Here is a 15,990-nt window from a genome sequence, read left to right on the forward strand (position 1 = left end):
CATATGTTGGTGAAGATACAGAGAAAAGGGAACACTTACACACTGTTAGTGGAAATGTAAATTAGTACAAACTCTGTGGAAAACAGTATGGAGATTTCTCAAAGAACTAAAAATAGAAATACCCTGATCTAGCAATCCCATTTCTAGGTATCTACCCAAAGGAAAAGAAATCAATATATAAAAGAGATACCTGCACTTATGTTTATTGCAGCACTATTCACAATAGTGAAGATATGGAATCAACCTAAGTATCCATCAACAGAAGATAAAGAAAATGTGGCACATACACATGATGGAATATTATTCAGATGTAAAAAAGGACGAAATAATGTCTTGTGCAGCAATATGGTTGGAACTGGAGGACATTATCTTAAGTGAAACAACTCAGACACAGAAAGACAAATATAATATCACATGGTCTCACATGTGGGAACTAAACAATGTGTACACATGGAGGTAGAGTGTAGAATGATGGACACATGGAGATTCCAAGGGGTCAGGAGGTGGTGAAAGGGGGTAGATGATGGGCAGTTGCTTGGTGGGTACAATGTGTATTACTTCAGTGATGTATGCATTGAAGGCCCTGATTTCACCACAATGCAATGTATCAATGTAACAAAATTTTACTTATACTCCATGAATATATACAAACAAAAAATAAATGGGGGAAAAAAAGAAATTACCCAACATGCACAATAGAGGGAAAATAGACTGGTGAGGGAGAAACCAAAAAACAGAGCCTCAGGGACATGTGGGGCTACAATAAAAGATTAAACATTTGAGCTACTGGAGCTCTGAAAGGAGAGGAGAATGAAAGAACTGTTAAAATCTTAGAAGAAATAATGGCTGAAAATATCCCAAATTTGGAAAATGACATAAATGTACATGATCAAGAAGCTGAGCGAACCCTAAACAGAATAAACCCAAATAAATCTATTCCAAGATACATCACAGTCAAAATAAAACACTAGAAAACTAAAGGCAAAGAAAAAAATTCTCAAAAGCAGCCAGACAAAAATGATGCCTTAACTGTATAGGAGAAAAATCAATCTGAATGACAGTGTATTTCCCATCAGAAATCATGGAGGCCAGAAGGAAGTGGTATGTTTTTCGAGCACAGAAAGAACTGTCAACTTGGAATTCTATATTCAGTATAAATATTTTTTAGGAATGAAGAGGAAATCAAGACATTCTGAAATTAAGGAAAACTAAGAAAATGTATCACCAACAGACATACCCTAAAGAGTGGTAAGAGGAAATTCTCTAAACATAATGATGGAAGAAATCTTGAAATATCAGGAAGAAAAAAAAAACATGGAAAGAACAAAAATATAGGTAAATACAATAGACTCACACTTTTCTTTTCCTTTTAACTCTTCTAAATTTTGTTAGATGGCTGAAGCAAAAATTATGTCATTTGACATTCTTAATGTATGTAGAGGGAATATTTAAGACAAAGTACATTATAAGTAGTGGAGGGTAAAGAGATTATAAGAAGATAAGGTTTCTACACTTCATTCTAACTGGTAAAATGCTGACGCCGGTAGACTATGATAAGTTATGCATGCATAATGTGATACCTAAAGCAACCACTAAGAAAACTATACAAAGAGATACACTATAAATTTTTTAAAGCCACTACAGAGAAATTAAAATCGAAGTCTAAAAATTGTTCAAGTAATCCATAGGAAAGTAAAATCATAAAATCAAAAAACAGAGAATAGAAAACAAACCCCAAAATGGCAGATTTAAGCCTAACATATCAATAAATATATTAAAAATAAATGGTAAAAATTCATCAAATAAAAGAGACTGGTGCAAAAAAAAAAGTGACCTAACTATATTCTGTTTGTAAGAAACTACACATAACATTTTAGATGAATCTGAGTGAAAAAAGCCAATCTCAAAAGATCATATACTGTATGATTCTATTTACATAACATTCTTGAAATGACAAAATTATAGATATGAGACAGAGCAGAGTTTGCTAAAGGTTAGGGATAGTGGCAGAGAGAGGAATGGATATGATTACAAAGGGGCAGCATAAAGGACATGGTGATAGAACAGTTCTGTACTTTGATTGTGGTGGTAGCTACACAAATCTATATGTGATAAAATGATAGATAACTATATAAATACATTGTACCAATGTAAATTTCCTGGTTTTAATACTGTGGTTTGGATGTAACGAATTGAGGGAAATGGAGTGAAAGGTACACAGGATCTGTCTGTACTATCCTTACAATTTCCTATAAACCTATTAATTACCTCAAAATAAAAAAGTTTTTTTTTTAAAAATCAAACTGCCTGCTATAGTTTGGATCCCATGTTGAAATATGATCCCCATTGGTTGTCACACTTGCAGGGAAAAAATAAAAAACAAAATCTGATCCCTAATGTTGGAGGTGGGGTCTGGCAGGAGGTGTTTTTGTTGTGGGGGCAAATCCCTCATGAATGGCTTGGTGCCATTCTCTCAGGAGTAAGTGAGTTTTCATGAGAGATGATTGTCAGAAAGAGCCTAGCATCTCTACCCTCTCTCTTGCCATGTGATCTACATGCTGGCTCCTCTTTGCCTTCTGCCATGAGTGGAAACTTTTGGAGGTCCTCACCAGAAGGAAATGCTGGTGCCATGCTTCTTGTACCACCTTTAGGACTGTGAGCCAAATAAACCTCTTTTCTTTATAAATTACTCAGCTTCATGTACTGCTTTATATTAATAGCAACATGCAAACAGACTAAAAGATTGCTAGAGTTTAAATCCAGGCCCTACCACTTCCTCTGTGAATTTGGGCTTATTTCACCAATCTCTCCATCAGTTTTGTCAACTATAAAATGAGGAACTGTATCTACCCACGCTATGACTAGACATAAATAATACATAAAAAAAGAATGATACATCCAACAATATGGATCAATCTTAAAAGTATTATGCTAAGTGAAAGACTCCAGACTCAAAAGACTATTAATTCAAATTACATTTTAGAAAAGGCAAAAATTGTACAGACAGAATTCAGATCATGGTTGCCTCAAAAGGTGTGGAGAGAGGAAACCTTTCGTTACAGTGTTGACTTCTGAAATCATGTTAATATTCTGCATATTCAAATATAAAACTAAACCAACGAAGATGGGGAGAAAAAAATCTTAAATTGAATGCAAACAAACCAAACCAATTCAACTATGTTTCAAATAACCATCATAATTAAACTAAAGTGGGAGGGAGTGGTGGAAAGAGGTCTAATCCAAGTATTAGGTCATTAAATAGAAAATGTCTAATTTCGAGTCAATAGTTTATTATATTCAAATCAGAAGCAGTACAATTAATCAAAGTATGCTCCTAAACCATCGACACAGTTTTGCCATCTTAACAGTAGCTTGTTTATGCCAGCAGCAAAGAAGCCTGGAGAGCAAGTATCAATGAAATCACAAAAGGTGTTTTCCACAGCTTCTTAGAATTTAGTATTTTTCCTTGCAAGAAGTGATCCAAAACTAGGAAGAAGTGGTAGACAGTTGGTGCAAGGTCTGGTGAATACAGTGGATAACAGAGAGTTTCCAAGTCCAGCCTCTGTAGTTTGAGCAGCATTGTTTTTTGCAACATATAGTCTTGCAAGAGGATTAGCCTGTCTCTATTGACCAATCTCTGCTGCTTAATCACAAGGATCCTCATCATTTTGTACAATTGGCTGCAGTAGATATCCACTGGAATTAACTGACCAGATTTCATGAAGCTGTAGTAGATAATACTAGTGCTGGACTATTAGCTTTTTTGGATGAATATTTGGTTTTGGACTGTATTTTGGAATTTCATCTTTATCCAAGTGTTATGCTGAATGCTTGAGAATTGTCAAAGAGAATCTATTTTTCATCACACATAACAATACAGTGTAGAACTGGTTTGCCTTTGTCATGATAGCAAAGAAAGGCAAGTTTTGAGATGATTTCTCTTCTGATGCTCGTTTAATTCATGCGGCATCCATCTGCTCAGCTTCTTTATCTTGCCAATTTGTTTCAAATGTTCAATACTGTTGGAATAGTAATGTCAAACCTTGTTGCTAATTCACACACAGGTTGAGATGGATTTGCTTCCACTAGAGCTTTCAGCTCATCATTACCCACCTTGGTCTCAGGTCACCCACATAGCTCACTTTCAAAATTAAAATCGCCAGAATGAAACTTCTCAAACCATTGATGTACTACTGTGCATTCATTAGCCACATCCTTTGGAAACACTTCTGTGATATTTCAAGCTACCTGCACTGCATTGGTTCTGTGATGGAACTCATACTCAAAAATAACACAAATTTTTTACTTATCCACAGTTTCACAAAAATTGCTCTAAAAAAAAAATGTGAAAGATAATCACAAGCCAAAATGTGCATTTGAAAGACTAAGGATATATCTTCACAATAGGAAAAAAAGAAGTGTCAAAGTGAAATGTCAGAGATACCAGCTGTCAAATTTAGTACTTAAGGAAATCGCACATTTCATACTTAATGACCCAATACTTTTCACTATATGCTCTCAGTCTAGGGGAAAAAACCCAAACTAAAGAACATTAGAAAAAAATAACTAACCCATATTTTTCAAAAATGTGAATACAATGAAAGACAAAGAAAAGCTAAAAACCATTCCAGGTTAAAGGAGATTAAAGAGACATATCAACTAAACATAACACATAATCTTGGACTGTATCCTTTCTTGGAAGGGAAAAAATGCTTTAAGGACATCATTGGGACAGTTAACAAAAAGGGAATATAATAATTGTAAATTAAAGTATTGGAATACAACTCCAGATTTAAAAAAGTATGGTAATAATGCTAAAGTTCTTGAATTTGATAAATATATTAGAGTTATTTAACCTTATTCTTAGAAAATATACAGTGCTATATGAAGAGATAAATGGTCATAATGAACATAACCTTCCCTCAGAAAATATTAATTTGCTGGGCACACTGGCTCATGCCTATAATCCCAGCACTTTCAGAAGGCCAAGGTGTGAGGATCACTTGAGCCCAGGAGTTCGAGACCAGCCTGGACAACATAGCAAGATTCTGTCTCTACAAAAAAATTTTAAAAAATTAGCTGGGTGTGGTGGCACTGTCCCAGCTACTCAGGAGGCTGAGGCAGGAGGATCGTCTGAGCCCAGGAGTTCAAGGCTGTAGTATATAGTGAGCTATGACCGCACCACTGCACTCCAGCCTGGGTGACAGAGCAAGGGCAGACAGACAGAGCTGTCTCTTAAAAATAAATAGATAGATAGATAGATAGATAGATAGATAGATAGATAGATAGATAGATAGATAGATAGATAGATAGAAAGAAAAAAGGAAAATTAACTAAGTAATATTATGTATAGTATGAGATAGATACATTTCTACATACAGAGAATGCCTCAAAGGAGCTAAGGTTTTCACAATTGGCAAGGAGATAAATTATTGCCCAGAGTAGCAATAGAAGAGCAACATCTCCTCTACTCTATGAATCACATCTAATCTATTCCCTGGCTCTGCCCTTAAGATATGTGTGTATAATAGAAAAACAAAGCCTCTGATTGAGGAGGCTGTGAAAGTACCTCAGCACCTCAGGGGGCATTCAGATACCAACTAAGGCAAAACCAAAGAAAACATCCAGAAGAAGGATATGGGTAGTTGTTGGCAACACAGAGTAAACGTTTGGAGGGAGATCAAGAGTCAGGATTGGGCTAGAGCAGATTTCCAAAACAGATTAGAATCTGGGTGATAAAATATGACATGAGGTGGAAAAGTTAAAAAGGAATCCAAAATAGGTGGGAATCAATACTAGTAATCTTCATGTGGGCATTTAGGACTAGCCACAAGGTCTCTAAAGCTCTGCTCTGTAGTGTAAGAATTCCTAGAAGATCTCCTCTAGGAAGTTTTTCTAACTCTCCTCTACCAGGTAACCTGTTAGACACCCTTATCGGTGCCCCTATAATATCTTACCCTAATGACTATATATAATTTAACCTACATTCAATAAATATTGGTTAAATGAATTAATGATTCATCATAACCTGAGCAGACCAGACATGAGAAAAATAAATTGACAATCAACTTAATAAAGAAATGACATAGCAGAGTTTAATTTTTCAAAAAGTTTCTGAAACATTTAAAATAGGAACTGGTTTAAGATTCAAAGAATGCAAAATGAGAATTGTTTCCAGTTTATTTTGGTAAAAGAAATATGCTTACTGTACAACAAGTTGCTGGCACACAGTTCCATTCTCTGTTATCAGTTCATTCAGTTTCAATTCAAGGTGAACTTTACCCTGTAATGACAAAAAAAAAAAAAAATTACTGAGTCATCTACTTTATTGACAAAATATTAAAGGTATGTACTTTTTCAAACGGTACTCATATTTAATTAACCACTGACCACCAGTACACAGCTCTGGTCTACAGTAAGTACTTGTTAAATGACTAATAGCCAAAAACATAGATCAAAGTTCTAAAAGATAAACAAATGCTTACTTCAAACATGTCATTCAAAATTTAAGAATTTTTATGCCAAGTTCAATAAATATTTATGTATCTCAATTATCATAGATTGAAAGGAAAGATAACACTTATATTTTAGGAAATTTTGAAATAAAATCAAATAAAATGTAGCATGCATTTTTCAGAAAAGATAAACTAACAATAAGGACAGAGGTGGTATCATTAAAAGATAGAAAAATGATACAATTCTAAAACAATAAATTTAAAACTAACTTGAGGTCAATAAAGACTCAATTTGTGAATATTTACTTTTATCAAACATTAAAGATTTATGCAATATCTGCTATGTTAGGAGGCACTGTGGGAGTGGGTAGAAATCCACAGACGTCTTAAGACACAGTTACTATTTCCTAGAAGCTTACAATCTAGTTGGGGAGACAATAAACAAAAGATAACAATATATAGCCAGGACTATTTATAGGAAGATGTGATACTGAAAATAAAGGTGCACTTTCTTAAACAGCCATTAATAGATGGATTTTTAAAAATTCAGTAGTATACGTTTAAAGGAATTCAAACTGTCAACTTTTCAAGAAACAAAGGCTTAGGAACAATATAATCTAGAGCTTGATATTTCTATCTTGGTACTGGAGATGAGCAACTCTAAACTGGTTAGGAACAATTCTTAACTGGTTAAAAATCAGTGCTGGATTACCTCCACCCAGCTGACAGGACAAATTCCCATGGTGCCAAGTGGAGATTTCAGGGGTGTGTTGTCTAAGGGCTGATGACGTGAGTGATTCCATCAGAGGTAGAAAAGTTTATTCTCTAGTCACTGTTCCTTTTTGGAACAACCCCATTTCAGACATTCTTTCACAGAAATCTAACCTGAATTACCCTCACTATTTTATGCAGACATGTCATACAAGAATGAACCTGAGGGCCACAGCTCAGGGTTAGATAGGTAGTAAATAATGAGTAACAAACACTGATAGATTTTAACACAAATGTCTATATGAGAAAGCTATACTCTAAATTAACAAAGGCTGGGTTGAAAGGCATATGGTAAAATAAGTGAATAAATAAATAAATTAATTAATTAATTAATTAACAAAGGCATCAATGGTAGTAAAATGAGGAGTTAGGTGAAGCTGGAACTCCAAATTAAGAAATTCTTCTTAATTAAGAAAATCTTCCACTAAAAATCTAGGTACATATATTTATAAAATCATATATAATTTATAAACTAGGTCTTTCGTTATTCCTGCATTTAATATTCACAATCTCTACTATTCAAGACTATGAATAGTAGAGACCATGACCATGAGTCCAGTTACATTACCATGACGGTCCATCATATGCAGTAATTTGCAATTTATTACTTAACTAGAAGTTTGAATGTTTTCTGTCATGCTAGCATGTATGTGTAACTTGGCTAGAAAGGGAGCCTAGTCAACTGCACAAACATTTGTGTCTTAAACAGTTTTACTATTTTAACATGTATACATTTTATGATAGAAATTGTATGCTAACAAGGTACTCGCAACTTTTCTCAGGAAATGTCTAAGATCTACTCTAGTTCCAAAACAAATAAAAAATTAAAATATAGTAGAAAAACATATAATCATTTTATTTATGACTAAAATCACAGTACTGTATCAAGTCAAGCCTAGAAATAAAAAGATATTTAATAGGATTCTACCAGGAATCATTATCATTGAGTCAGAGCCTACCTAATATGTTCATTACTCCCACTGACTGGTAAACAAAACATTCCTTTGGTATTAGTCAACAATAACATAATTGGATATTAACCTGTTCAAGAAAAGAGTGGGGACAGAACAGGCACACATGAGATGTGTACTATTAGGGTGAAACACTAAAATTAAAAGGTGTTATGACTTAAGATAAAAAAATTGTAATTTCTAAACTGTAAAACACTACACCTCACTATATATTTTAACATGGAAGTATGTAGATGATACTTAGTAAAAAAAATAAGTTGCAAAGTAGGGCATATAATAATTTGTAAAAATAAAAAAATATATGTATAAAATTACAAGGCCATCTACTGAAATACTGATAGAAGTTACCTTTGGTTGGTGGGATTTCAGATTTCCTTTTCTTTTTTGTTCTAGATTTTCAAAGTTTATACTACCAACCTACACTTTCAAAGTTTCTACAGTTTTCAAAGCTTCTACGTTGCTTTTATAAAGAAAAATAAACAAAAGTTTAAAATTATTTGAGCTGCTTTTCAGTTACAAAAACTCAAATCTGTGACCATTTTAGGAACATTATTTAGTCTTCCCAACCATTTTCACATAAAAGTTCAGCTTTATTTATATCTGTATCTATCATTTTATACATTTGGATTGTAGCAAAACAAGTCCTTTTTGTTTTTGGAGGGGCAGTTATGAGTCCAGTTACATTTCCTAGCCTCCTCTGAGGCCACGGATGGCTGTATGATGCAGTTTTGGCCCATGAGATAGAAATGGAAGTTGCTGGTGGGGGCATCATTAACTTTCTCTAGAGGAAAAAAACCTATCGCTCAGAGCCTCTCAAATCATTTCCAATATATTTCATATTTCAATGTCTGGCACTCCACCAAAAATTACTCAGCATGCCAGAAGATTGAAAACCAAGAGAAAAAAATGGCAAAAGTAGCAGATTTATAGGAGCAGACATTGGAATTAAGTGCAGAGTTTGAAATATCTGTTTAAAAATTTTTTAAGATTAAAAAACTAAATGAAAAATGCATCAGATAACTGTAAAGTATAAAATAAATCAAATGAAAAACTTAGAACTAAGTAATAAAACAAAATAAAAATGTATGTAACAGCAGAATAGCCACAGCCAAAAAGAGAATTGGTGAAGTGGGATGTGTGTTAGTCAGCAGAAAATATCCACAATGAAGCACAGAAAGGGAAAGAACACAAGCAATATATGAGATGTAGTGAGTTGGCCTATTATTCATGTAACTGAAAGATGGAGTGATAATTGCCTGGAATTTTCTAAAACCAATGAAAGACATTGAACCACAGATTCAAGAATTCCTAGGAACACAAAAGTAGAATAAATATAAAGAAAGCCACACCTAAGCACAGCAGACTAAAACTGCTAAAAATAGAAGATAAAGAGAGAAAATCCCAAAAGCAACTGGAGAAAATAGACATTACCTACAAAAAAGCAACAATAAGACTCTCTCACACAAGGAACTACGTCTGATGATGAACATACAATGTGATTTGGTCCACAACGCTTTCATATTTATTATTCAGTCTCCTAAGGAAGAAGGTTCAATGACAGTATACTTTTCATATATGTCAGAAAATATTGGAAGATCCGATATCTTGCACTGTATTGTATACTTTTAATTAAAAATAAAACAAATTGGTTGGTCCAATGTGGTGGGTTATCAGAACTTATTATAACAACAGTAGTGTCACTAAAGTTGGTATACAAACCCCCACTGCTAAATTTGACTGGCTTAAAAAAACAACAACAAATTCTTGGAAGGTATTATTTTATAGGAATTTCATACCATTGACTATGTTAGCCTGATATATGCAATCATAATATCATATTTCTTTGTATTTAGGAGAATTTTAGAGAACTTACAATATTCTGGTACTATATAAGGTTTGGTATTTTATATGCTAACTATTTCAATTACTTTTACAAAAAATTCACACAGAAATACCTGTGATTATTTCAGTTTTATATTTCATACATTCTCGGTACCATATAGAAGATACCATGTACATTTCTGCATACAATTTGAGAAACTCAGATGAATACTGTTTGGGCAAAACACAATGCATGCACTTAAAATCCTCTAAACTTTTTTGTTCTTATCATAAAACCACTAAATTTTAACTACCATTTCCACATAAAAGAAATCAGTATGTTTCAACTGGTGAAAATTTTTTTACAGGCATACTTTGGAGATATTGTGGGTTTGCTTCCAGACTACTACAATAAACCAAGTATCACGATAAAGCAATTTATACAGATTTGTTAGTTTCCCTGTGCATATAACTTAAGTTTATACTATACTGTAATCTATTAAGTGTGTAATAGTATTATGTCTTTAAAAAAAAACAATGAACATATCCAAATTAAAAGTATGAACATGATATATTCTTCCACCTGTTTACATCCTCTGCTATTTCCTTCTTCAGTGTTTCACACTTCTCCCTGTAGAGGTCTTTTACCTCCTTATATTCCTAGGTACTTTATTTTCTTTGTTGCTATTTTGAAGGGAACTGAGTCTTTGATTTGGTTCTCACTTTTACTGTTGTTGGCGTACATGAATGCCTCCGATTTCTGTGTATTGATTTTGTATCCTGAGACTTTACCAAATTCATTTATCAGTTCAAGGAGTCTCTTGGTTGAATACTTGGGGTTTTCTAGGTATAATATCATGTCATCAGCAAAGAGTGAGAGTTTGATCTCTTCTGCTCCCATTTGGACGCTCTCTTGTCTGATTGCCATAGCAAGGACTTCCAGCACTATGTTGAACAGAAGTGGAGACAGTGGGCACCTTGTCTTGTTCCAGTTCTATGTGGGAATGCTTTCAATTTTTCCCCATTCAGTATGATATTGGCTGTGGGTTTGTCATTTATGGCATGTACCATTTTTAGGTAAGCCCCATCTATGCCTATTTTGTTGAGTGTTCTTATCATGAAAGGGTGTTCATGATAGAGTGTTCATGAAAGAGTGTTCTTATCATGAAAGGGACTTCCAGCACTATGTTGAATAGAAGTGGAGACAGTGGGCACCTTGTCTTGTTCCAGTTCTATGTGGGAATGCTTTCAATTTTTCCCCATTCAGTATGATATTGGCTGTGGGTTTGTCATTTATGGCATGTACCATTTTTAGGTAAGCCCCATCTATGCCTATTTTGTTGAGTGTTCTTATCATGAAAGGGTGTTCATGATAGAGTGTTCATGAAAGAGTGTTCTTATCATGAAAGGGACTTCCAGCACTATGTTGAATAGAAGTGGAGACAGTGAGCACCTTGTCTTGTTCCAGTTCTATGTGGGAATGCTTTCAATTTTTCCCCATTCAGTATGATATTGGCTGTGGGTTTGTCATTTATGGCATGTACCATTTTTAGGTAAGCCCCATCTATGCCTATTTTGTTGAGTGTTCTTATCATGAAAGGGTGTTGAACTTTGTCAAATGCTTTTTCTGTGTCTATTGAGAGGATCATATGGTCTTTGTTTTTGCTTCTGTTTATATAGTGAATTACATTTATAGATTTGCGTATGTTGAACCTGCATCCCTGGGATGAAGCCCACTTGGTTGTGATGAATTATTTTCTTGACAAGCACCTGAATTCAATTGGCTAGGATTTTGTTGAGAATTTTTGCATCTATATTCATAAGGGATATTGGTTTGTAGTTTTCTTTTTTTGTTGCATCCTTTCCTGGTTTTGGTATCAGGGTTATGTTTGCTTCATAAAATGTGTTGGGGAGGATTCCATCCTTCTCAATGTTGTGGAATAATTTCTGCAGGATAGGCACCAGTTCTTCTTTGTAGGTGTGGTAAAATTCAGGTGTGAAATGGGTCGGCAGAATCAACATTGTTAAAATGTCTATGTTACCCAAAGTGACAGAGTCAATGCAATCCCTATCAAAATACCATCATCATTTTTCACAGACATAGAAAAAATAATTTTACGCTTTGTATGGAACCAGAGAAGACCCCGTATAGCAAAAGCAATCCTACGCAATAAAAACAAAATAGAAGGTATCAACTTACCAGACTTCAAACCATACTACAGGGCTATAGTAATTAAAACAGCTTGGTATTCGCACAATAACAGGGACATTGACCAGTGGAACAGAACAGAGAATACAAATATAAAACCATCCTCTTAAAGCCAACTAATCTTCAACAAAGCAGACAAAAACATACACTGGGGAAAATAATCCTTATTCAATAAATGGTGCTGGGAAAACTGGATAGCCACATGTAGAAGACTGAAACAAGACCCACACCTTTCACCTCTCACAAAAATCAACTCATGCTGGGTAACAGACTTGAACCTTAGGTGTGAAACTATTAAAATTCTAGAGGAAAATGTTGGAAATACTCTTCTAGACATTGGCCTAGGCAAAGAATTTATGAAGAAGACCCCTAAGGCAATCACAGCAGCATTAAAAATAAATAAATGGGACCTGATCAAATTAAAAAGCTTCTGCACAGCCAAAGAAACCGTCAAGAGAGCAAACAGACAACCCACAGAATGGGAGAAAATTTTCATAAGCTACACATTCGATAAAGGGCTGATAACTAGAATCTATTTAGAACTCAGGAAAATCAGCAAGAAAAAATCAAACAACCCTATCAAAAAATGGGCAAAGGACATGAACAAAAACTTCTCAAAAGAAGACAGAATAATGGCCAACAAACATATGAAAAAATGCTCAACATCTCTAATCATTAGGGAAATGCAAATCAAAACCACAATGAGATATCACTTAACTCCAGTAAGAATGGCCTTGATCAAAAAGTCCCCAAACAATAAATGTTGGCATGGGTGTGGAGAGATAGGAACACTCCTACACTGCTGGTGGGACTGTAAACTAGTTCAACCTCTGTGGAAAGCAATATAGAGATACCTTAAAGCGATACAAGTTGATCTACCATTTGATCCAGCAATTCCACTACTGGGCATCTACCCAAAAGAGCAAAAGTCACTTTATGAAAAAGACACCTGCTCTTGAATGTTTATAGCAGCACAATTCACAATTGCAAAGATGTGAAAACAACCCAAGTGTCCATCAATACATGAGTGGATTAATAAAATGTGGTACATGTATACCATGGAGTACTATTCAGCTATAAGAATCAATGGTGATATAGCACCTCTTGTATTTTGACAGGTGGAACCCATTCTACTAAGTGAAGTATCTCAAGAATGGAAAAACAAGCACCACATGTACTCACCAGCAAATTGGTATTAACAGATCAACACCTAAGTGGACATATAGGAATAACATTTATCAGGTGTTGGGCAGGTGGGAGGGGAGAGGAGGGGATGGGTATATACAAACACAATGAGTGAGATGTGCAACGTTTGGGGGATGGTCATGCTTGAAGCTCTGTCTCGAGGGAGGATGGGGGAATGGGCAATATATGTAACCTTAACACTTGTACCCCCATAATACGCTGAAATTAAAAAAAAATTTTTTTAAAAGTATGAACACATCTTAATTAAAAGTATGTTATTGCTAGAAAATGCTGATACAGAGCCATAATGTGAGTATATGCTGTTGGAAAAATGAAGCAAACTTGCTTGATGAAGGGTTGCCACGAACCTTTAATATGTTGAAAAACGCAGTATCTGCAGAGCACAATAAAGCAAAGCACAATAAAACAAGGTATGCTTGTCTATGATGGGGGAAAACTCAATTCTGTATTTCTGAGAGATGTTTTTATATATAGAAATTATCTCTGTAAATAATTTGAACATAATTACCTGTCAAATGAAAAACAAAATACAAGTTTTATTTAATATCTCTTATATTAATGACAATTCTTTTTGGAGAGATTTTTCTAGCTCATTCCTGTTATTTCACATACAAAAATTTACAGAGTTTTTAAAAATCAACTTGTAACAATGAATTATGCTTTTGCATTCATTATGTCTTAATTAGACATGCTTTAAAAAAAACCTGGTATATGTATTATTAGCTATAATTGTTGAATTTTTGTTAAAATGACTGTTCAAACAGGTAAGGCAGAGGATATACTTTTTTAAAAAAACCTCTAAAACAATCAATAACTTATGGCATGATCCAGAAATTCAAGATAAGCTTGTTGGTAAAGACTTATTAACTAACTAATTGCGTCAAATAGGCCATGATTGACAGTACATCTGGATTTACTGCTTGGACAAGTTGTGTGAGACAAACACCCTTAATTAATGAGAGCAGCAACTTCTCCATATGGGAGATTTGGTTTTAATCAGTCTTATGTAAAACATGCTTTCTTTATCCTAGTGCCTAAGAAAATAAGAAAGGGAAAAATACTTAGTTTCTTGTCAGTTTCAGGACCTAATTACTAGCAGCATGTCTGCAGATCAGTGAAGCCAAAAGAGGATTTATAGAAAGCACTAGCACAATCCACATTAACTTTACCTATGTGGCAAAGAATATGGAGAAAGAATATCAAATAAAGCAGAATGATAACTAGGACCATACTAGACCAGAAACTAAACAAGAGAATGCTTCAAAATGGAAGGAGTGGTCACCAGTATCAAAAGCTGCTAAAAGGTCAAGTATAAAGAGGCCTGAAAAATGTCCACTAGACTTAATGACACAATGTCATTGGTAACGAGCCATTTGTGTTCTTCTTCTGACCCACCATAGAGTCTGAAAACAGATTAAAGTAAGTTGAGAAGAGAATGGTTCAACTTAGAAAAGAAAACTGCACAACAGCAAAAGGTAGAATCAAGACAAAAAATAAAAATAAGTTTAAAATGGTAGAAAAATGCACTCTGAAATATTACTAGTAACATTTTACACTGTTAGAAATAAAACTGAAAATAATTATCATTATTGACAGCAAGAATAAAGCACTGACAGCAACAATAAAGAGCTGTCTCTGGAGACAGTTCAAGGTAAAAGGTTATAGTTCTTGAAAATATTTCACCTGTTTTCATATAAAACCCATCTCATGAATATTATTAGGATCTTTTCTTTTGAGGGCCAAATTACATTTCTGCATGTTACTTCCCTAGAACTTCACAACCAAAGGGGACCTGTTACACTGAAGTTATCATTTCACAGATGAAGATCTTCAGGTAACAATAGGTTAGCAACTATTTTGGGTACAAATGCCAATTACTGGTAGAGCTACGAAATCAAACATCTCCCCCTCTGAGGAAGAGATGCCAATCATTTCCTCCACCTCAACCCCTTCCTTGGGGAACATGACTACTCAAAGAACCCAAATGAACTCCCCTACAGTGATTTTTCCTCCAACCATATCAAATTAGACTGCAGTGGACATCTGACCCAAGCTTAGCCAAAATTTCTAAATTGTGGTAAAAAACTGAGTCAGATCTTAGAGAATAAGAAGGCTGTATGGTCGCAGAGACTGAAAGACTGGTGTGATATTTTTAGCTGTCAACAAGAAACTGGGGTATATTTACAGATAGAAGCAGATGAAGTACCCCCATAATATGCCAAAATAAAAAAAAAAAATTAAAAAAAAAAAAAAGAAGCAGATGAAGAGACATGTAGTTTCATCAGACATACAAATAATCATTAAATGGTGTTTCTTTCCTTTTCATTTTGCAAAGCGAATAGTTATTAAAATGAGAGGGAAAGATAGAGAGAAAACATTAACTATTCACTTTGCAAAATGAAAGGGAAAGAAAAAAAACACTATTTAAACAGTGAGCATTTATACTCACTAAGCACAGTGAGCATGAGTAAAAAGAAATGAATGAGTGGGTCTCAGTGCCTCTTGCAGTGCCTATTGTTACACTGAGTGCAGATCTACAATTTAAAGATACAGTATA

General features: G+C 34.4%; 1 protein-coding gene across 2 annotated transcripts in view; it reads right to left on the reverse strand.

The window, feature by feature from the left end:
• Positions 1 to 15,990, reverse strand: part of RASA2 (RAS p21 protein activator 2) — a 117,036-nt gene that overhangs the window by 56,852 nt on the left and 44,194 nt on the right. For both annotated transcript variants that reach the window (XM_076005021.1, XM_076005019.1), the window contains exon 5: positions 6,207 to 6,283. In XM_076005021.1, the coding sequence (XP_075861136.1) occupies positions 6,207 to 6,283 (77 nt within the window). The remainder of the gene's footprint in view (positions 1 to 6,206; positions 6,284 to 15,990) is intronic.

This window comes from Microcebus murinus, chromosome 1 (genome assembly GCF_040939455.1).
Source record: "Microcebus murinus isolate Inina chromosome 1, M.murinus_Inina_mat1.0, whole genome shotgun sequence".
Classification (NCBI taxonomy): domain Eukaryota; kingdom Metazoa; phylum Chordata; class Mammalia; order Primates; family Cheirogaleidae; genus Microcebus; species Microcebus murinus.